Source organism: Podarcis vaucheri (genome assembly GCF_965113315.1).
Source record: "Podarcis vaucheri genome assembly, chromosome: 15".
Classification (NCBI taxonomy): Eukaryota; Metazoa; Chordata; class Lepidosauria; order Squamata; family Lacertidae; genus Podarcis; species Podarcis vaucheri.
The window spans coordinates 15272212-15296412 of NC_138753.1; the positions used below are offsets into that span (position 1 = coordinate 15272212).

The following is a 24201-nucleotide window of genomic DNA, read 5'->3' on the forward strand; positions in this document are numbered from 1 at the left end:
CCCATTGGTGGCGCGAGGGGGTGATGGGCGGGACGGCGGGGCCTCCTCTGGCTCCACCCCACCCCCAGATTCCTTCCAGCCTGGGCTTCCCCCATCACCACCCACGTGGGTCATCTGGACAGGCAGCTGGATCAGAGTGCACAGCTGGCGGTGGGGGGGGCGGCGGGAGAAGAAGCGCAGCTAACGTCTGGCCTAACGTGAAATATTGGCATCGTAACCCTAATAATAGCTGCATTGAGTACTGCTACTGTTCCCTACAACGTGGATAAGGCACCTTGCAGATTAAAACGGGATGGAGCGATTCCCCCTATGAGGAAAGGTTTGGGGGTTTTTCGTTTAGAGAACAGACGAGTAAGATGTGGCATGATAGAAGTTTATAAAATGATGCTTGGCACAGAAAGAGTGGGTAGAGAAAATGTTTTTTCTCCCTCTTTTTGTGGACACCCCATGAAGCTGATTGTTCGGAGATTCAGGACAGTTGAAAGAAAATACTTCTTCAGGCAGCTCATAGTTGAACTATGGAACTCTCTGCCACAGGAGGCAGTGATGATCACCAGCCTGGAGGGCTTAGATTAGAAAGAGGCATAGACAAATCCATGGCTGATATGGCTATCAGTGGCTACTAGCTGTGCTGGCTATGCCCTCAGTCTCCATTCTGGAGGCAGCAATGCTTCTGAACACCAGTTGCTGGAATGCAAAGGAAAGGAGCAGGCTCTTGTACAGGTCCTGCTTTTGGGTTTCCCCACGCAGCCATCTGGTTGGCCACTGTGAGAACAGGGTGCTGGACTAGATGGGCCTGATCCAGCAGCCAGACTCTTCTCATAGACTGGAACAAATGACCCCAGAGGGCTAAGGAGGCCTAACCAGAAGCCAGAGCAAAGTGTAAAGAAGGGGAGGAGGCATCACAATTATTAATCCATGGCACATCGGGTGGAGGCATCTCAGACAGACGTCATCCCTGCAACCTGCTTTGAACACCATGGTTCACAGAGTTCAGTTTCTTTTAAAAAGAGAGTCCAGTAAGTCTGTTTTCAAAGTTATGCCTGCAGGTTTTTACATTTCCCCCTCTTTTGTAATTTCTGGCATTTCTTTGATAAGCATATTTAACTTAGGTATTTAACAAGCAATGCTTCTGAATGCCAGTTGCTGGAAACCAAAGAAGGGAAGAGCTAATTTTGTGGCCAGGCCCTGCTTGAGTTTCCTGTTTGGGCTAGGTTGGCCATTGGACTGATCCAGCAGGCTCTTCATATGCTCTTCTGGGATGCACAGCCACATAGGCATACTTAGAATCACAGCCTTCCTTTTATGGCTCAACATGTTTTATTTTTTTGGTTGTTGGTCTTTTACGATACGAATTTTAATCAGATTGAGAGGTGGGTGGTTGTTGTTGTTTTTATAGTGACTTTTGTTAACTGCCTGGGATCATTGTTTGTGTATTCATTTTTTTTTTTTAAAGAATGATGACATTTCTTAGAAATAAAAACCACATATTCCAAAGATTTCAGGGCAAACTGTGAGATTATTTGGCACCACTCAATCCACTTGAACCCACCTAAAACACTTGGGGGAGATGAAATAGGGTGGCACCCTTACCAATTTTAAGTCACCTCTAGGAGGAAGGAAAAAGCACTTTATACAAACTAAACTCTCAAGCCACTGGTTCGGATTATGCATGCGAGTCCAAAGTTTCCATGTTAATCATCAACAGGTTATTTGGTTCCCAAAACCTGCTGGCAGCCACAGGATGCTTCTACCCATGTCCAGAATACTTTCTGCCGGCTGTGGGGCTTGCAGTCATTCTACAATGATCTAGAATTCAGGATTATGCAGGCTAGAGTCCAGATACCTCAATATCAATATGATTTCCAGCAACTGGCATTCAAAAGTATCATTGCCTCCAACCATGGAGGCAGAGAAAACCATCAGAGCTAGTAGCCATTGCAGCATGTGAAGAAGTCCTTTTGTCTTTCCTGAATCTTCCAACATTCAGTTTCATTGGATGACACACACACCCCCCGCGCGCCCCCCGTCCTGGTATTACAGCGGAGGAAAAACTTCTCTGTCCACTTTCTGTTCATACCATTTATGTTTGGCACTGTTCTCGTATTTAAAAACTCTGCAGGTCTCCCCTCTTTCCCCCAACCTCCCTACCTTCCTAAACATCTGCTTTTCTGCTGGGCAGGAGGGAAGCTTAATAAAATGCATACAATACGTACAGTGCATTAGGAGAACTCAGCTGTGCAGCTAGATCTATCAGACCTTGGCTGACAGCTGAACCTGGGACGTGTCACAGCAGAGAGATGAGAGTTGCTAATAAAAGCAAGTTAAACACGCCAAGCAGTACCTGGAGACAGCTCACGCAATGCTAGCCTCCAAATCTATATATCTGAACGGGGGTCAAAGGCATGCATCAGCAACAGTGCAGAAATGGAACTGCCTGGATTTGGAAGATTAAAGGGCGATCAATGAGCCGACAGGTTGAAATGGATTGCTCTCGGTTCAGGCATGAAGCATTTGTGCATATATGTAGTATTCTCTGTCATCCCAAATTAACCTCATAAATCAACACATGTAGTAAGTTTTTTGTGTACGTTTAATTCTGCACCTTCAAGAGCAGCATGACCTGAAATAATGTAGCAGGTGGAGTTTCCTGGCTGGAGTTTGTGGGGTGGGGTGCTCATTCAAACTGACTTCTTCTTTTTTTGGAACATGTCTGGGGGCTGTTAACATCTACTCTGGGAACAAAGTTCCAGACCCTTTGAAAGCTTACAGCTCTATTTCAGAAATTTGTGCAGAGAGTCTTTGGGAGGTTGAACTGAACTAAGACTTGGGAGACCAAGGTTCAAATCCCCACTCAGCCATGAAGCTCACTGGGTGACCTTGAGCCAGTCACTACGTCTCAGCCTAGCCTACGTCACAGGCCTGTTTGGGGGATTAAATGAGAGGTAAGCCTTTGCTGTATTCAGTGTTCACACAAAGGTAAATGGATATAGAATTGCAGCCTTGGTCTCACTAATTATATTAGAATTAAGAGACCCAGGGTGTAGATTTTTTGATTTTAAAAATGTTCTATTAATTGCATTTAGCCAATGACTAGAATGCATCCATGAATGATTGCTGCATGCCTGCACCTTGTGACTCATGCCTCCCTCCTACGTAGCATTCCACCTCTCCTATCTGACCCTGAAAGTGGCACAACTGGAAGGATGTGTTCCTATGTCTGTCGTGCGTTAGCATCCGCATCTCCTTGAGAAGTTCCAGGGACAGATACAGGAAAAGAACGTCAAGAGCCTCCACTGAAGGTCTGGTTGTCTAGACAACTGCCTGATAAGTTGTAAGTTGAGACCACATGTTTTGGAACACCCCAAGGAAACTGATCTCATTATGAAGCCGTGCGTATTTAACATCCCATGACCTCTAACCTTTCTTTATGTATGTAGAAGGACGTTTAAAGATGTTTTGATGACTGTGTGCTGTGTGTTAGTGGCCTACATAAGCTTTGTTCTGAAGTATCTCCGAATCTCTGCCCCAAAGTGTTTCCAACCTATGGAAAACTAGAAATCATGTTTAGCAACTCTAGTCATGATTCTCAGCAATCTCTACAATAGCCCCGTAGGATAGGCTGCTTTTATTGTCGCCATGGTGCAGATTGGGAAGGGGTTGAGTCAGAGAGAGTGACTCCATCACTAGGCCGGAGTCAGGAGGATCAAAGACCCGTACCTGCTCATAGAACACTCCATGCCATAATTAGAAGGTTAAAACACAACTCCCTACCACAACTCTTATTTTAAAAGTTAAGTATGGTGTGTTTGGAATACACCCAGGAGGGGTATCTCTGCTTCAGCAGGCAGGAAAACCAGAAAGGTCTTCTAATCCCAGCAGCTCCATTGACAGTGCCCAACACCACTGGCTAAACCCAGGCATCAAATGGAAAACCAGGAGCACATTTGTTTTCTCATCTTTTTCTTTTCTAAAAAAGCTAGTCATTTTTGAGGAACAGTCAAAGGCTTGAAAAGCAAAGCTTAGGCAAATCAACAGAAGCGTTATCTAGGAAAGCCCTGCAGCACACACATGGCTGTAGCATTATCATTAGCTGTCTCCCTGGCCTGGGCCTAAAAATGAAGGAGTGGGAAAACTTCAAGCTGGCAGCACAGACATTTCCTGCGGGCCTCTCCCCAAAGCCCACCCCATCTTAGGTCCCACTCCTCCATACGCACACTGCTGAGCTGTTTCTCTCTCATCTGATGTCCTCTCTCTGAATTATTCCACCCAGCTGATTTCAGTAGCAGGAAACATGAGCATTCCCAAGTTCTGGTGCCAAACTACCCCACTCCCCAGTTTGATCTTTTTCCAAAGAGATCCAAAAACTACCAAATTTATTGTCTAGACTCTGTTACATTTTTTTTATTCTCCTAGGCTTCTGCTGCTGGCTGCACTGCTTCTTAACAGTTGTTTTCAATTCAACTTAGACTATCTGTTGTATTTTATTTGCTATAGACTATCTGTTCTATTTTATTTGCCCACCCTCCACCCTTAGGTCTTAGCGTGGTTACAATTTAAAATCTAACATTAAAAATTACAAGGAAGCTACAACTGCAAGAAAATCAACCACAAAAAATAACATCTAATAAAAATGCAACATCTAATTAAAAGGTAACAAGACTTCATATAGTTGCTTATAGATTCCCAAGCTTTCTGCATTAGAAATCTTCAGGCAGTTTTCTAAAAAGAGACCACAACTCCCATCAGCACCAGAGGTTGGTATATGTGCTCTGGCTTGTTGAGATCTGCCTTGGAGGCCATGAAGGAGAAAAGCCCAAGCAGCACTTCCTCACCCGCTGCCAGAGCAAATGTATTAGGCTGAGGTCCTGTACTTGACTTACTTGGGCATAAGTCTCAAGGAACTAAAATATTACTTCTTCTTGTTGGCATCTGTCTGTCTCGGGAGACAATGGAGTGCACCTCGGGGGGGAAGTCAAACCACTAAAGAATCACAGCGCCTGCAGTGACCTCTCTGGGGTGCAAGCCTGGGCAGTGTATATGGAAGCACTGGGTTTACTTTTGAGCAAAAAGGCATAGGAGGTTGGACTGTTCCTCATTTCACTATTCTCAAGCAAAAAAGCTAAGTATTTTATTTACTTTGACAACTTATATATAATGCTAAATTAGTTGCTTCTATGTGGCACATACAAGAACCCAATACAATAAAGTGGTTAAAATTATAACATCAGAATTCACTTAAAATGCCTGCTGGAATAAAGAACTATTCATTGGGTGCTGGAGGTTCAACAGAAAGGGGGTCTATCTGACCTCAACCAGGAGGGAGTTCTACAAAATTGGGTTCACAATACTAAAACAGCATGTGAATCATGGGCGACTACTCCCCCAAAAATCCTCAGTGATCAAACAGGAATAGAAGGAAGCAGGTGGTCCCTAAGGTATCCTAGACCAAAGTTTTTATACCTAAAGAGGTATAACACAATATGATCATGATGTTTATTTGTGAACTACTTAACATTACTATGTGGCTTCTGAAGAGTTAGATCTGGGGTAGGTAACTTTCGGCCCTCCAAATGTTGCTGGACCCCCCCCCCAAAACTATTGGTTGGGTCACCAAATGGTGCAGAAACATTCCAGGTCTCCTCAAGACACACCTCAGGCAGTTGCTTCGTACAGCAGGCTGGGGTTTATTCGAGCTAAGCTTACAAACCACGACATCCGCAAACAGAAGAATGTGCTGGGAGGGAAGGGGAATGCATTCTTAGCTGCTGAGGAACATTTCTATTTGTTTTTGCTTTCAGGGATTGGTCCCTCACACACTAACAGGCCCTAATAATTAACTGTCAAGTTCTGATAAAGACGGTGCAAAAATATGTATCATTGCCTGGATAAACAGAGCACACACCCCAAATTTAAACCACATCTCTGCTTATCTTTTCATGCATTCATTCTTTTACACAGCTTCTACAAACACAAAATGCAAAGTTTCAGAAACGGGCCCCATGTTCCCATGAATGGGAGGGAGGGAGGTGGGCAGATGTTGACAGATGCCCAGAACTGCAAGGGCAGGGAAGAAGGACAGTCACCCTGTAGCAAAAGCTGGGTGTCTCCAACCCTGGTGTTCTAAATACAGCAATGTAATACAAGCCAGGTCCTTCATGTTTTATGCTTTCTAAGTCCAAACCAGTTCTAAGCAGGTGGAGTATGTGAGATCTAGAAAGCTGAGAGAGAAAAGTATCCAGGAGACTGAGGAACTAAGGAGATGAGGGGCCCCAGAGGCAACAGGGCTGAAGAGAAAAGAACACAGATTGGGCGAAGGAGAAGGATGGTGACTGGGGTCAGAGGGCCTAATAGAATGAGGTGTGGATATAAAAGATAAGGGAAGGAAAAATGGGTCACAGGGCCTAAGGACAGAAGAGACTGTTGGCTGTTGGTTGAAAGGCATAAAGCAGGGAAAGTTTTGCCTTATGAGATCAGAATGAGGTCCAGAATTCAATTTCTGCCAGACAATGGATGGATGCTTCCAAATGCTCATAAGCAGGGCACAAATCCAACACTCTCCACTCTTGTTTGTCCCTGGCCTCTGGCATTCAGAAGTACTAGGGCTTCTGTGTATGGAGGTTCCATTGAGTTATCGTGTCACCCCACTTACTCATACAAGTAACATCAGTTTTCCATCTAGTTCAGGGTTGTCTACACTGACAAGCAGCTGCTCTCCAGGGTTTGAAGCAAGGAGTCCATCCCAGCTCTGTCTGGAGATGCCATTGGGGATTGAATCTGGGACCTTCTGCATGCAAAACAGATGCTTTGCCCCTGAGTTGCAGCCCTTCTAATTCTTTTTACAGCTATCTGAGCTCATGTGTTGGCTATCAATTCTGTAAGGTCATGTGTTGCGTCAAGAGCTGCTCCCTTTCTCCAGTCCTGAACCTACTGCCAGTTTACTTTGTTGGGTGATCCTGCACTCTGGTAATGCGAGAGAAGAAAAACTGGATACACCTCTCTAGTAAATAAAGAAGCAGAACAAGATTTTGCAATCAATTGTGAGACGTATTTTGCAAAACAGGTCGGGTCATTCAGAAGCACTAGAAACCAACTGGTAATCAGAAGGCCAGCTGCATGTAAATCTTACTCAAAGGAGTACACACATAAAAGGCACATGGAACCAACCACAGCATCTGCATCTCAGACAAATCCAGTTTTCTTATCCCACAAATAGAACATTTGTTAAGAATTCTGTTGTTGGTAATTGTTGCTCTTGTGGAGGATAAACAAACATGAAAAACACCGCAGGGTGATATCACTGTGTGTTAGTCAGCAAATGAGGGAGGGGGGAGTCTTCATCCTCCCTGGAACCTCTTTGTAACTGGAATGCTTGGCTGACTCTCCCCAGTGATAACATTTTGGCAAGGCCACCCACATGGTCCAAGTCTTTCTATACCCCATCTCCTTCTTCCTCCGCAGCCATGGCTGACTCCTGCTGCTCTTCTTGCTCTGGGTCTCCAGGAAGATTTCTAGTGACCGTCTGGAGCAGGGATTCAATCTGCTCTTCAGTGAGCCTCTCCTCACTTTCTTCCACGATCTGCAGAGGAAAAAGCAGTGAGCCACCTCTGGTCTCTTGCCACCATCACATGCTAAGAGCAAACCGTTCCTTAGGGCAAAGCACAGACAAACTTTGCCAACCTGGTACCTTCCAGATGTTTCAGACCACTACTCCCATCAGCCCCAGCCAGTTGGCTAATACTGTAAAAGCAGAAATAGCCAAAATGGGTGTGGTGCAAAGCTAAGTTAGGGATGCTTAGGCCCCAATGAAATCAATGTGAAGAGATAGCTGTGGCGAGCTCAAATTCCATTGATTTCAAAGGAAACCAACAGCTGCAATCCTAGAAGCAGTTACTGGGGAACTCATTGGGACTTATTTCTGGATAACCATTCATAGGACCATGCTGTCACTCCAAGTTAGTCTAGATCCAACCCTTCATTTCTACCCAGTGAATTCAATCCAAGATTCCTTGTGTCTTCTGAAACTGCTCCTCATGTTCCTAGAATGTTTGGCAAACCTAACTGTTTATTTATTTGGGACATTTCTCTTATGCTTGGAACACTCTTCTTTTGGAGCAAGAGACACAGCAGTTCATAGAAAGCACAAAAAAACAGGATAAAACCTGCAGCAGATTAAAACACAAAAAATAAGATCTTCTTTAAAAAGTTTTTTAAAAGAGGATCAATAAAACAGACATAAAATCAAATAGAGAAGCAAGTGACAGTCACTAAATCTGGGAGATTTTCCTTCTATGTGACAGACTAGCACTGCTGAATCTCTAGCCTGTGGGCCTCATTAGACCTGCCAGGCCTCTGAATTTTGCCCACAGGGCCCTTTTGGGCAAAGCATGCCAGGATGTCAGGCACTTCACAGATCTGCTGCATCTTTGCTAAGCTGAGAGATAAGATCAGGAAGCTGCTGCCCTCCTGCTGTGGTTGTTCAAGCAGCAAACTGGGCAGTGTAAAAATGTACAGCGATGGTACTGAATAAAGGAACTCAATGAACTATTACTGTAACCAATACCAAATTTTCACAAGCTGCAAAGAGATCATTGGGAAAAACACACACACAATCCCCTTAATGTTCAAACGTTAACACATCATGTTTTCAGAAATGTCTTGTTCTGGGACACACACACACCCAGATAGTCCCTTCTTTTTCTATGGCAACTGCCAACCCACACCTTTAAATTGGCCTTTGTTCTCTGGAACTGCAGGGAATTTGCCTCAATGGAATAAAGACTCTCTGAAAGGACGGTCACATTTTCATATCATGATGATCATGACAAGAGCAAACAGAAAATTATTCCTCATGCCAAGTAAAATCAGATATACGTAAGTCTCCATCTCTGACCCGTAAGCCTCTGCCCGTAAACTCTTATCTCAAGGAGAAAAAGAACATCTCTTAACCATTTGCTGACGCAGGATCCCACTCTTTAACTTCTTTATACTCAGTCTCAAATTAATTTCTCCTTGCGATAGCTTGTATTTCAATTTCTTTTCCTCCTGCTTGCTGTATATTGCTTTGAAAAGAGACAGCACAGACATGCAAATAAATAAAGAAGGGGAAATCTACTGCTAAGTCAAATCTGCAACATGGAATGATATCCACATGCTTCAGCTTCCAGATCCATTTCCTAGGCTTTGCATTCAGGAAGAGGTTTAGAAACAAGTGCTTTTATTGGGGGGATTAACCTGGCAGTCACCTTTTGTCTTCAATCTGCTGTAACCTAATGGACTTCCTTTTGTTGGGGGAAGAGGGAAGAGGGAGCAGAGAAATCACCTTCTTCCCATTTCATTGACTCAACAACTCCCACAGCTTCAGTGGGTGCAGAGGCCATCTCAGAGTGTTTACTTCAGCTATTCATCTTCTAAAACAGTAGACATTTTATATGCTCAAGGGTACATGGGTTCTCAATGACGCATCAGTCAATACTTGTTTATTACACAGTACTTTAAGGTCTGTTAGCTTCGGTTGCTAGGCTTTAGGTAACCTGGAGAGGCAGGCAGAGTGGAAATTGGGACTTGCCAAGTCCCTGAATGGTGGCTGAGGGAGAAAACCCACATATAGCAGGCAGGCAGGCAAGCTGACCTAATAGGGCTCACCTTCTAGCCTTTGTAGATAACTCAGTGAGCCAGGATTAAGGCAAACCATTCTAGAGACAGAGGGTACATCGTCATCAGTGCATGGGTAAGGAAACTAAGGGCCGGGGGCCGGATCCGGCCCAATCGCCTTCTAAATCTGGCCCGCGGACGGTCCAGGAATCAGCGTGTTTTTACATGAATGTGTGCTTTTATTTAAAATGCATCTCTGGGTTATTTGTGGGGCATAGGAATTCATTCATTTCCCCCAAAAAATATAGTCCAGCCCCCCCACCAAGGCCTGAGGGACAGTGGACTGCCCCCCTGCTGAAAAGGTTTGCTGACCCCTGATCTAGTGGAACCCTCTGAACTGCAGCCCCAGCTGGCTCACCAAAGGGGGCAGCCAAACATAGCCACTGCTTCTCCGTGTGTTTCCCTCTGGCCTTTCATATCCCTCCTTCAGGATACACCACTGCCACCAGACTTTCCCCTCCTGCATCCTCACCCTTCACTGTTCACCACCTCTCATGTGGACCACTATGCTGTGCCACACACTTTGGCACGAGATTGGTGCCCACCCCTGCCAATCATCCTCTTGGCCATAAAGAGGTCTGAGCCAAAACCACTAAATTTGAGAGCCAGTGTGGTGTAGTGGTTAGGACCAAGGAGACCAGGGTTCGAATCCCCACCTGGCCATGAAGCTCACTGGGTGACCTTGGGCCAGACACTCTCTTTCAGCCTGTTCCACCTCACAGGGTTGTTGTGGCAATCAAATGGGGGAGAGAATCATGTAAGCCTTGAGCCCCGTAGAGTGAAAGGTGGGCTATAAATGCAATAATCATGTTCAGTCTTATGACTGACAAAAACACAAATGATTTCTGATTATGAATGTCTTTGTGCTGTTCCAATGCTGCTTTCTGAGCATCTAGTTATTAATTATACTTATTTCTGAAATGTAGATCCCAGCCCTCAAATAAATTGTTAAGGAAGGCTTACAACACAAAAGCAAAGATACAATAAAAAACATTTTAAAAGAAAAGAAAAACTGACTACAGACTAAAAAGCGGGGCACAAAAATTTTAAACAGCTGCATGAAGTTTATCTGTCTTCTGCTGGCTCCCACTCCATTTCCCCCTCAATGCCATTTAAGCAGCACAGGTTTGTCCAACTACGTGGCTCATTTACTGTTGTCCATGATGTCATCACATCAGATGTCACTTTGTGACAACGCTGGCAAAATCACTGGGGTTGTTAGGGCCCGATTAAACAGCAAGGTAAGTGGAGGACAGTCAGGTAAACAACAAAGAAGGAGCAGGAAATATAAAAAGGTCAATGAGCAGCATCAAAAGACTCTGAACATTTCAGGACACAGAAGGAAAAGGGTTACTGTTCTTCAAGGGCTAGGGATACCTGGAAGCTTCGCAACTTACCAACTGGATCTCAACGGCAGTCACAGGCCTGAGGTTGAGAAGTTGCAGTTTTTCTGCCCTGTGCAAATGCAAAGAACACAACACCATATAATTTAGGGATTCTGGTTACAGGAGCCATCCGCATGCTAACACTTCTTGGCCGCAAAACAATGGCTGGAGAGCCAAAGTTGCAGCTTGACCTCAGATGAGATGCACAACAGGCAAAAATGAAACCATTTGGGAGCTTGGAAACAGGCTCATGGCCACATCCATAACCCAAACCCACTGTGGCATTTAGTGGCCCGAAAGTTTTAAAACCATCCAATTTTCATTGTAACTCTTTGTTCAGACACACTCAAAACCACTACTCTTTCTGAACCCAGGATTCTTTGGATGCCGACTACAACCCACAGCACACTTTTCCATAGAGCTGTCCCAGAGACAGTTGGAAAAGAAAATATTTCAAGTTCAGAGGCGCCAGAAAAAAACCCTTTAGGAGTCTCATATTCTAGGGTGCACAAATATGCTCCAGGAAGACAAAAAGTAGAGTAGGGAAGAATCCTCAGCAGGGTGCATAAATTAAAAAACAAAAAACAAAACAAAACCATGGATTTTTAAACATGTAAATCAGTTTTAATTTCTTAACAACGTTAAGATATAAGTTTGTTTTTAAAATAACCTCAGGGAAAATCTGAACTCAATTAAAACATCTCCCAGAGCTGAATGTATGATCCTCTTATGAGCAGCAACTGTGAAAAAAGCAAGTTCCATGCTAGGGATGAGTAGGAACAGAACTGAAAATAAAAGCGCTAATATAATAATGTAGTTACACAAATCCACGGTGCAGCCATATTTGGAATACATTAGGCCCTCAATTTACACGGGAGTTATGTTCCAGAGATTGTGCCTAAAGGTTCAATGGCAGATGAAATTGCCAAAGCCATTTCCCCGAGAACCCCGTCCTCTTAATTTTTTTTTTTTATTTACCGTTCACTTAAAGCTGAATGCACACAAGTTATATGTGTGCAAGTTGCAGACTTACTGTACTGTGTACAGTTATGGCTGCTTCACCTAAAAAAAAGATATAGTGGAGTTTGAAGGCGATGGTGGTCACCAATTTAGATTGTTTTAAAAGACAACTGGACAAATTCATGGAGGAAAAAGCTATAAATGACTACTAGCCATGATGACTGTGCTCTGTCTAAATACTTGGAGGTAGCAATGCTTCTGAATACCAGTTGCAGGAAAACACAGGAAAAGTGCACTTGTGCTTAAATTCTACTTATGGGTTTCCCACAGGCATCTGGTTGACTACTGTAAGAACAGGATGCTGGACTAGATTGGCCATGGGCCTGATTCAGCAGGCTCTTCTTATGTTCTTAAAATACAGTGGTGCCCCGCAAGACGAATGCTTCGCAAGACGGAAAACTCGCTAGACGAAAGAGTTTTCCGTTTTGGAGGTGCTTCGCAAAACGAATTTCCTATGGGCTTGCTTCGCAAGACGACGATGTCTTGCGAGTTCCTGCTGGTTTTTTTTCCTCCCCCCTTTTTTCTAAGCCGCTAAGCCACTTATCAGCTGATTCGATCAGCAGATAAGCCGCTAAAAGCCGCTAATAGTGCTAATCCGTCAATGGGCTTGCTTCGCAAGACGAAAAAACCGCTAGACGAAGAGAATCTCAGAACGGATTCTTTTCGTCTTGCAAGGCACCACTGTATTATTAATAATAGAAAAACAATTTCTCTTAACATTTCTGGAGAGCCAGTGTGGTGTAGTGGTTAGGAGCGGTAGTCATGTAATCTGGGTAACCGGGTTCGCGTCTCCACTCCTCCACATGCAGCTGCTGGGTGACCTTGGGCCAGTCACACTTCTGTGAAGCCTCTCAGCCCCACTCACCTCACAGAGTGTTTGTTGTGGGGGAGGAAGGGAAAGGAGATTGTTAGCCGCTTTGAGACTCCTGAAGGGGAGTGAAAGGCGGGATATCAAATCCAAACTCTTCTTCTTCTTCTTCTTCTTCTGTTAGGTCCAGACAAACAAAACTAAACCAAATAGATTATTCTGAAGTGGTAATGCAAGAACAGAAGCAAGTAACAATGGTCATTCAAGGGCACTGGGAACTTCTCCCGCCTTAAGACCCCCTGGAAAATTCAGCCTCCATTCAATCCAGCAAGGCTTGCTCAGGAGAACTCCCTGGCAAATTGTCGCTCAATATTTACTTACTTCTCTTGCCTATCTTTCCACTCAGGAAGCAACAACGTACTAATTCCGCACACAAGAACTCTGAACTAGTAGCTCCCTCTGCTGTCAGCATAGTATCCTTGCATGTAATCTGGTGAGGTTTCATTTTGGTTTAATAAACATCATAGAAATACTGATCTTTCAAATCTGACTGCCTACAGGGAAACACCAAAATCTTGGGGCAAACTTCAAAACAGACTGGGAGCCATTTATTTTTCAAACTGTTCTTTGGCATATTTTTGTATAACGCATTCCTAGTTCTGTTTGTGATTTTGTATAATTATAGCAGAGTGGTTATACTCAGAGAAAGGGACGCGGGTCTAAACCACTGAGCCTAGGGCTTGCCAATTGGAAGGTTGGTGGTTCAAATCCTCGCGACAGGATGAGCTCCCATTGCTTGTTCCCAGCTCCTGCCAACCTAGTAGTTCAAAAGCACGTCAAAGTGCAAGTAGATAAATAGGTACCGTTCCGGCGGTAAGGTAAACAGCGTTTCCGTGCACTGCTCTGGTTTTGCCAGAAGCGGCTTAGTCATGCTAGCCACATGACCCGGAAAAACTGTCTGCGGACAAACGTCGGCTCCCTTGGCCAGTAAAGTGAGATGAGCGCTGCAACCCCACAGTCGTTCGCGACTGGACTTAACTATCAGGGGTCCTTTACCTTTTTATACTCAGAGCGTATCTACCATTCTCAATGAGTCTACTCTGAGTATGACTCATGTTGCATATCACTAATACATTTTAAAAAGGCTCATGGAAGGGATATCAGTGGTAATTCCACCAGACTTAATACCCACTTTACATTTTGCAGTTCCATGTTTTCTCATAAATTGCATGCTTATGGTTTAGGAGAAGTAATGCCCACTCTCCCCGTCAACCCCACATTGCCTATAGCAACAAAGTCTCAAATTGACTACAACTAACCTGTATGAAGGACTCTACAATTTGAAAACAGAGATGATGAATGTATTTTTATTTTTTTTTACTTATCGAAAATATATTAATAAAAACTTTTTTTTAAGTGAATGCCTGGACTTTCAGTTTAAAACACTGGTACCTTGAATGTCATTAAAGATATTTTCACTTTTATAACCGCTATATGCTTGTATGCACTGGTCTTTGACACACAGGGTATGTCATTTGTTTTATTTTTATCCTATGCTTATCAGCAATGTTCCTCTTGGATTTTTTTTTCCTGCTGTAAATTGGACCTGCCCAGTGGAAATAAAATGCATTTTAGATCTACAAAGCCACTGAGAAAAAGTAATGCTTCAAAATCTGGTAAAAGATAACAGATTGAAAAGCAGATTCGCTCATCCATCTCTTGGGACTGATTGCTTTTGACAAGTTTCATTGCTACTTTGAAAACATGGAGCCCACTGGATTGCAAAGGCACAAACATCTGCTAAGTAGCACTAAAGGATAAAGACTTAGCATTGGCGCCTCACAGAAGAATGAGAAGAGCCAGTCCAATCTGACTGAAAACAGAACACAGAGTTTGGTCAGCTTTGAAGGGGGGTAAGGGAAACCACCCTCCCACTCATTTCATCATGGCACTGTCAGAAAAGCTTGAGAAATTTGTTATTTGCTAATTCTCATACAAATGGATCTAATCCACACATCCCATGAATGCAGTTACCTTTCAGATTTTGCATTTCTTTGAATTCTATATTGCAGCTCTCAGCTCAAAGAGCATGCCAGTATGTATATAAAATTATTATTTTAGGGTAAAATACATTTAGTCATACATACTTTGGGAGAAAAATATATAGCAAAGTTCCTCTGGAGCATAGAAAGAGACTTGAGATGCAGTCGTCACATGCACCCTGAAGGGACTGTGAAGAGGGTGGCTGCCTGTATATACAACCACCAAGGTTACAAGCACTCATTCAGTGGTTCTGAATGTGCCCAGACCAAATAATTAAGTCCTAGCCAATGACTGCTGGCAGCGGCAAGCTCTTTCATCACTTGACACCTCCCTGTGCTTCATGCTTTTCTATTGGGTTAGCTGACAGGGGTCTGCAACCCACGGCTCCGGAGCCGCATGTGGCTCTTTTACACTTTTGCCGCGGCTCCGGGACGGATACTAGCGAGGGGAGGAGGCGCATTGTGCGCCCCGACACTCCCCACTGTGGCGGGCGCTGTACTGGCTGTGACGTCGCATGGGGGCAGTGCGTGCGTTAGTCACGCACCGTCCCGACGTCACCTTCCCGCCCGCTGTCAGATCGGAGGGCAGCGGCATGCATGCTTTAAATGTTGCAATGGTTTTGCGGCTCCCAGGTGTTTTTTTCTTCGGAAACGGGTCCAAGTGGCTCTTTTTGTCTTAAAGGTTGCAGACCCCTGGGTTAGCATATACTGAAACCAGAAATTCAAAAGCATCATACATCAAGACCAAGCTCAGCAGTCAGTAACAAACACAGTGCTGGGTTGCTGCCTCACTCCTGCAAAGCTTGGAATGGAGAGGGTTGCATGGGAGAAGCAGCAGACTGGGGGAAGGAATTTCATCCTCTTGTCAACTGTTGGAATAATTGAACCTTTCATCTGGCAGCTACAATCCATCAGCCCACATTACAATATTAATGACTTACTTCGTTAACTTGTGGCTTTTCAGTGCCAAGAGGAAGTCTCTTACAACCTCAGGATTCTGGAATTTGCATGGTGTCTTAGATATGTATTTCAGTGTCTAGAAGGGCAGAAAAAGATAATTGTGCAGATTCAGTCTACCTTTACGCCTCCTTTTCAAGTCTAACTTAAAAGCCGATCCCTCCAAACCAGGAACAATGTTCTCTGAAAGCAAAACTGCTCTTCAGATTAGCAAATGTATCACAGCCATGTTGTAACCAAATAGAGAAATGATAATCAAATTGTTGGGAACTTTAAAATATTCACTGAGCAGGAAATCCAGAGGTCAAATGTTTAATGATGACATTAACACATTTTCTTATTTCACAACTGTTAATGTTCATAATTAGAAATAAAGAGAGTACAGAAAAATAAAATAAAAATGATTGGGGCATATGTGGGAAAGGAACACAGCTCACTGACAAAGCATGCAGAAGGTTGCAGGGTACAATATGCAACAGCATCTCCAGGTAGGGCTAGAAAAAGACTCCTGCCTCAAGCTCCAGAGAGCCACTGGCTACCTGTGTACACAATACTGAGCTAGATGGACCAACACTATGATTCACTCTGAGGCAGCTTCCTATGTTCCTAGTTAAAATCAGACCTTTTTTCAGAACCATGTGGACTGAAATCTTCATTTTCAGGAAAAGGACCATAGCTCAATGGAATAAATAACACATGCATTACATGCAGGAGGCCCCAGATTCAATTTCCACCATCTCTAGGTAAGGCTGGGGAAAGACCCCACCTGAAATCCTGGAGAGCCGCTGCCAGTCAGTGTTCACAGTACAGAACTAGATAGACAGATTGGTCTGGTTCAGTCAAAGGCTCTATGTTCCCTTTTTTAAAAAGAGAGCTTAAATGGGTTAGTTTTTCTGGCTTAGAAAACTGCATGTGGATATAACTGTGCTACCTAAAATTATGAATGGTATCAAGACAGCAGAAGCACATTTTTTCCCATCCTTCTCTCTCTCTCTTTTTCAAATGCTCTTGTGTGTGAGGAGGGCTGGGAGAGGTGAGGGAGGGGGAGCTGGCAAAAAGGGGGTCCTGTGAATAGAAGCATGGCTAGTGGGATGTGGAGAGAAGGTTGCAGCTTGGGACAGGATCATTTCCATTGTTGGTTTTACTCACTTCATACATGATAGTATTCAAATTCTGCTGCCCAGCACTCTGCTTGCTTCTCCCGGTCTCTCGGCGCTGCTGCTTAAGATCAGTCAGCAACTTATACACCTGAAAGAAGGAACTTTGCTATGAGGTGGCCTCAAATGCCATAAGAGCTTTGATAATGCTAGCAGCTCATCATATGAGCTGAACCGTTTAATTCCTGTTCTTTCTGCTAATTTTGGTATGTGGCTCTCTTCCATTTTTGAAAGAGGTCCTGGTCTTCAAAATGAGCTCATAACAACTATTGTAGGTCAAGCATATATCATCCTATTGCAGATAGAGAGAGCAAGCACACATTTTTATGGAAAATAGGACCTTAAAAACAAATTTTCAGAGGGGTGCAGCTTTCACCCCAGTGAGAAGAACTTTTTAAATTTTGGCTGTAGGAACATTTCAACATTTATATTCCCCACTCCTCCAAGAAATGTATGACTACAATGCAAGCTTTGTTTGTTGATCTGACATGGAACAAAGATTAGAACTAGCATTCTGAATAGGGCAGGACTTTACATAAATTATAATTGCAGTAAAATGATTTTACCTCATAATTGCTCAGAAGAGCTGCATTTCCATCTTTCCTAGAAAAACAATAAATAAAATATGTTAAGGTGCTTTAGATGTGTTGGCGTGTGTGTGGAAAATCCACCTTAGAAACCCCTGCCTCCCGTTACAAAGCTCCAAAAGAACTATTTTTAAAAAGTATATTTCCTTAGTTCCCTTTTCTCCAGTGTTTTGTGCCAGGCTTGGGTGAGGCTACACATGTGTGAGTGGACACATCTCATCAAAGCCAACCATTACAATTAAGCTTACATGCAAGCTTTGCTTGAAAGAGAACTCAACTGGCAAACTCAGAAACTCACTGCCCACATAGACAAGGATACACTAATTCTCACAGCACATATTCATTGCCACAAGATGGCTTTAGACAAGGATCAGACTTCACTATGAATTTGTCTATCAGTGTCTGTTAACCATTTCTGTGCACATACCATACATTTGAGACACATTTTTTATCCCAAGAATCTTGGGAACTGTAGTTTGTTAAGGGTACTGGGAATTATAGCTTTGTGAGGGGTATAATAATAATAATAATATAATAATAATAATAATAATTTATTTATACCCCGCCCATCTGGCTGAGTTTCCCCAGCCAGTCTGGACGGCTCCCAATCAAGTGTTAAAAACAGTACAGCGTTAAATATTAAAAACTTCTCTGAACAGGGCTGCCTTCAGATGTCTTTTAAAGATAGGATAGCTGCTTATTTCCTTCACATCTGAAGGGAGGGCGTTCCACAGGGCGGGTGCCACTACCGAGAAGGCCCTCTGTCTGGTTCCCTGTAACCTCACTTCTCGCAATGAGGGAACTGCCAGAAGGCCCTCGGTAAATTAAATAATCATTTTTGGAGGGGGCAGGGGTGTGCTTTAAAGTTACGCAGTGTACACAATCCATGTACCTCCACATCCAGAGGCAGAGTACCAGTAAATATGAGTTGCTGGGGAATACCAGTAGGATAGTGCTGTTGCTTTCATGCCTCTTTGTTGGCTGATTACAGACATCTGATTGACCATGGTGGGAAATGGGATGCTAGATGCAGTCCTATAAGCACTTATCTGGACGCAAGTCCCACTGAAACCAATGGGTCTTGCTTCTGAATAGACACATGATATATAGGATTCCACTGTAAATCAGTTTCAAGCCACTGGTTGTGTGTAGCGGCTGTTGCTGCTTATTATTATTTTTCCAGCAAAAGGCTTATAGCGGCAGGAGGGGTAAATGCAAAGTGGAGGTTTGTTGCTCCCCCTGTAAGAGCCACTAACTGTCAGATATGAAGGGGGCAGATATTTCCCACACCACAACACTGTTTCTGAGCAGGACTTTAAGTTTTTTCCCTTAGCAATGACCAGTAACCATCCATCTATGCCCCTGGTAACCCAAGCGATAAACATTCCCTTGAGTTTAGGTCTGTTGGAGAAGTTTCCTTCTGTGCTTCAACAGCAGAAATGTTGGCTGGATCACAACAGTTCTTTGGGAGAAGGCCTTGTTGGCAGTATCAGAAGGCTGCAAAATCCCCTGCCTAAGGAGGCTGAGCTTGCCTTGAAACCTTGACAGTTGTGCTGGCCCTGTTGGGTTGCTGGTGTCCCTTTCTATGCTGCCTGAACTTGCCATGAAACTTTTCCTGACTGTCTCAGTACCTTCTGAATTGCTTTACTTGTTATTTGTAAATTTCGCACTGCCTTGTTTCTTTAGAAATGGAGAAGTGGGATAATAAACATCGTATCAACTGCTGAATCAGGGAACAAATGTACATCCAATTGTGGATGCTATCTAGTCATTCCATAGGGTAGATAGGCAGCTCCCAAGATTCCTGCATTGCTATCAACACCATTCACAAATGTGGACCCTCATACTTTAAGCAACCAGCCACACATAAATACCTTTTTAAAGCACAACTAGAGATGGAGCAGACTGGCATGTTCCACAGCCAGCAAGCACTACTGCAACCCACACTTATTTACAATTGCTTAGATTCAATTCCATTGGGACTTGCTAGCTATTGTTTACTATTTAAGCACAATCCCGATTAAGCTACAGACAATATTATTTAATTTATTTCCATTATAAATAAATAGAATGTTAGTTTTTAAAAGAAAACAAAACCACCACAAAGCCGCGACCGCTATACATCCTCAGGACAATGGGTTCTGCTGAACAGACAGACAGCACTAACAACAGAAAGTTGCCACAGCTATATAAAAGGAGGAGGGTAAGGCTATTCTCGGGTCCCCCTATTGCAACATATTTAAAAGTACAATGTATTATGTCAAGCACAGCCAACTGTTTGAATAGAACTGTCATACTCATCACTTTCAAACAAGTTCAACGCCTCTTCCACAAACTTCCACAGTTTCTAGCATTGTTTTTGAAATTGCATTGGGATAGGGCGAGGGGGGAAAGAGGGGACCCCCTTCTGAAAATACGCTGAGGTGCAGTTCTCATCACACATTTTGCTGATCCAGCAGAAACTTCAGCAAGCAAGCAAGATCACAAACACACACATTCATGCATTGCAAAAACGGTTACTGCTTTTTGTTGATACGTATCTTTGATTCTTTGGAAGAGGGCTATCTTTGCATTCCATCTGCATCTAGAGAAATCCCTGCAGATTCTCTATGACCAAAGCCTATTTTTTTAATGCCCCACATAAAATAAAATAAAGGAGAACACAGTACAGAAAGCAACTGAATGTACTAATGGGTCTAGGAAGAATTATTGTTGATGAAGTGCATTTAAAACAAAGGGTGGTCCCATTTGGAGCAAAAAGAGAAAAAGTTTGCATTGTTTCATAATAAATCAGAAGGTTCAGGGAGGTCAAGGCTCTTTTCAGGGTGTTAGTCTTGCTGGAAAATATGGAACTACTATCACACAATTTAATCTATTTTTGTATTTCCGTTTTGAATGTAACTACATCAATATGCTAAGAATGATACCAGTTGACATTGCCACACACACATACAGTTTGATTGCAACCTACCGTATTTTTTGCACCATAACACTCACTTTTTTCCTCCTAGAAAATAAGGGGAAATGTCTGTGCATGTTATGGAGCGAATGCCTGCGGGTGGCGGGGGGGGATCTACTGCAGTCATGAGCAGAGGATCCATGGTTCCCCTTCCTTCCCTCCTCCGTGGTTACAAAGCATGGATCCACATGGATCCTCAGGATTTTTGCATTGGGCTACTCCAAACTCACTGTCAGATCACATGTCTGTGGCCACAGCATGAACCACAAAAATCATATATCCACTATTTCGTTTAGAATATTTTTTTCCTTGTTTTCCTCCTCTAAAAACTACGTGCGTGTTATGGTCTGGTGCGTGTTATAGAGCGAAAAATACGGTAAGTACTTGGTACTGTGTACTAGTAAAGTCAGTGGGACTTCTGAGTAAAAGTGCATAGGGTCAGATTGTACCAAATATAACCCCCATCCATTTCTACTTCAGGACACCCTGGGAGGAGGGGGGGAGGAACCTTTTTCCTTTCTGGGGAAGACACAGTAATAAACAAAGAAAATGTGCATCTTTAAGATGGTTTCCATTTAAATAAAGACAATCATGTCCAGTACAACTTTCAAATTAAACAAATACATTTCTATGAACAGAAACTCAAAATGAACTTCTCAAAACACATCTTTTTGTCAAGACCCTTGCGATCACCCATAAGTTTTCATTTGCAAGAAAAACTGCTTGCAATTTACTTTTCTTACATTTATGTCCTATCTTTCTTTCATCATGGAACCCACATGTGGTTCCCAGCTGGCCTCCCATTCAGACACTGACCAGACTCAGACCTATTTAGCTTCAGCATGATGGTGGCCTTCATCCCACACAATCTGTTCTGTGATAACATGTGTAAAGCGTTTTAAAATGACTCTCCATCTGGCACTCAACAGTAACCATATTATTTTTTTAAAGTTATCCTTAACAGCTTCATTTAAAAAATAGTAAAGATGAATGATGCATATCATATGGGAAGATGGAGTAAGTCCAATTTCTATAGTGCAGGAATGGGGAACCTGGAGCCCTCAAGAGGTAAAGAGTTCATATTAAATAATCTGAATATAAACATGTCAGCCCTGCAGTTAATCATTTCTTGTAGAGGCACTGATTAAAGCTTAAGTGTTTCTATGTAAATGAAGAACCAATCTGATCATTTCTCAAGTATGAAATGACTTTACACAGGGATTTGATTTTCACTTCATGAAAATGAAGCTGCTCTATCCTAGCAACTACTAATGGACTTTGCTTTTGACTTATCCAGTCCCAGGCATTTAATTTTTTTTGTTACAGACCCTTTGTTTTTGCAAGGGTGGGACTGGGCCAAGACAGAGCGAAGCAGAAAATGAGCAACGATGAGGGTGTGGAAGAAAGAAAAGCTGGCAATATTGTCCAGTGTGCAGGATCCTTTCTATTTTCAGATTTAAGCTCACAAACTGTTATGTGTGCCGGTTGTAAGAAAGGCCCCATGAAACAGCCACTCCTGGACTGGTACCCTCTAGATCATGGGTAGGCAAACTAAGGCCCAGGGGCCGGATGTGGCCCAATAGCCTTCAAAATCCAGCCCGCGGACAGTCCGGGAATCAGTGTGTTTTTTACATGAGTAGAAATTGTCCTTTTATTTAAAATGCATCTCTGAGTTATTTGTGGGGCACAGAAATTTGTTCATTTATTTTTTCAAAATATAGTCCGGCCTCCCACAATGTCTGAGGGATAGTGGACTGACCCCATGCTGAAAAGGTTTGCTGACCCCTGCTCTAGATGTTTAAATCTGGCTAGGGATGGTGGGAATTGTGGTCCCCAGCATCTGGAGTATACCAGGTTGGTGAAGGGTGCTATATGGAAATATTTTACAGACATTCATGTCAAGGATGTGACACAAAAATGTGCTTTCCCCCTCCCTCCCTTGTAGATTAATAATTCTGAATTAGAAAAAGATGATCATGCATAAAAATCTCCACAGATCTGGTAACCTGTAGGTGACACAAACAAGTGACCGTCAGTTAGGGAAATCTTAACAAAATCTGCAGTGCAACCCTATGCATGTTTTACTCTAAGTGGACGTACCCACACTCTGGCCCCATCCATTAGCCAGAAGACTGAGAGCTGCTGGATATTGTGTGTAGTGTACTTAAAAAGCAGGCGATGGTCAGGGCAGGATTTTGGTGCAGAAGCCCAGAGCTCCCCTCAGGAGAATGGAGGGGGACAAAAGTGGAATAAATACATATTACCACCCAACAGAACATTAAACCTAGAGTCTAAAATTAATGTTGACAGTGCCACTGAAAGCAGGGAGCCAGATGATGCCATTGAGATTATATAACTTCAAGAACTGGGTCCTGGGTCCATCTGCTTTCCTCTGCCCTCCTCACTCGCTTTTCATTTTGTACTGTGTGCATTAGATTGTGAGCCTGCATGAAGGGACTGTCATCTCCTTTTATCTCTGCAAGTTTTTCAGGCAGCCCCTTCTCTGTCTGCTCAGTACCTCCTAAAAATATTATCATTTATAGACAAGCCTACCCAGATACTTAGAATGCTGGTGCCTGATTTACACTTCTTTTTAGCTTACTGATTTTAATTTTTTGAATGTTTTAAATTGTTTCCAGTGGTAATTTTATTGTTTTATTTTTTTTGGTATTGTATGTCAAATAATGTTGTGTGCCCAAGGAGGTCTGCACCCGTCCGATTGTTCATTCACCCCTTCAGAACTTTTGAGGAGAGGAATTTCTCTAGGCATCCCTCCAGCACCCTCATTTCTTCAACCATCCCTTCAAATATATTGGTGTTCTTTTATTTCAGGAAATTACATCAAGCAATGCCAATTCCAGGACCCCATCTCACCTCTCCCTCTTAGGAACGATTTCATTTTCTACCCCCCCCCCCTTTCCTCAGCCATCCCTCCAATTGTATTTTTTTGGGGTGGGGAAGGGTAGGAAATTACCTCAGGCATTGCCAATTCCTGGAAATCCACCTCTCCATTTGCTCCCCCCACATCACAGAAGCCCCCCACCCCACCCCGTCAAAAAACCCTTAGCCATCTAAATGTGAGATTTACCTCTGGAAAGGGCAGCTGCAGGTCACCTCTTCCCCCTACCCAAAAAAACCCCATAGCCATCTAAATGTGAGAAAGTTTGCCTAGAGAAAAGTCAATTCCAGGAATCCCCCCAAGTAGGAAATATCTCTCCCCCCCCCCCTAAAAAAAATTTCCCTCAGCCACCTAAATGTGAGGAAATTCACCTCAGGAAAAAGGACCATTCCAGGAATCCCCCTCTTCCTCCCACCCGAGTTTGAACGGTCTCAACCACTCCCCTGAATTTACACGCCCCCCCCAATAGGCAGGGAATTCCCCCCCCCCTTATCCTACGGCGGGGAGGGGAGGGGAGGGGAGAGAAACGGGGTGACTTCGGAGCAAGCGAGGCTTCCGCAGTCGCTCCGCCATCTTACACTTCCATCTTGCCCACGCCGCGGCCTCTTCCTGCCTCTCGCGCCGCCTTCGCTCGCTCCTCCCTTCGGCCCTCCGCCGCCTTTCTCGGCTGCGTCGTCTCCGGCCGCGTCGCTCTTCAGGCAGCGGCCGCTTTGCCTCTTTCCCCTCCGGGCGA

General features: G+C 43.6%; 1 protein-coding gene and 1 long non-coding RNA gene across 3 annotated transcripts; one reads left to right on the forward strand and one right to left on the reverse strand.

The window, feature by feature from the left end:
* Positions 1-136: 136 nt before the first annotated feature.
* Positions 137-15155, forward strand: LOC309520164. The gene is made up of 4 exons (XR_014214156.1): positions 137-402; positions 3161-3334; positions 13274-13360; positions 14558-15155. It is a non-coding gene; the product is annotated as an uncharacterized lncRNA (long non-coding RNA).
* CRCP (CGRP receptor component) lies at positions 5661-24185 on the reverse strand (the record flags this gene model as incomplete). 2 transcript variants are annotated; one of them, XM_082201610.1, is made up of 6 exons in its annotated part: positions 5661-7579; positions 11052-11109; positions 15851-15945; positions 17016-17114; positions 17590-17626; positions 24047-24185. In XM_082201610.1, the coding sequence occupies 6 exons, from the start codon at positions 24052-24054 to the stop codon at positions 7433-7435; spliced, it is 444 nt and encodes a 147-aa protein (XP_082057736.1). In that variant the 3' UTR covers positions 5661-7432. The 2 variants fall into 2 exon arrangements, with proteins under 2 accessions (XP_082057736.1, XP_082057735.1); XM_082201609.1 differs by lacking the exon at positions 24047-24185 and adding an exon at positions 23544-23596.
* Between the last annotated feature and the right edge of the window lie 16 nt (positions 24186-24201).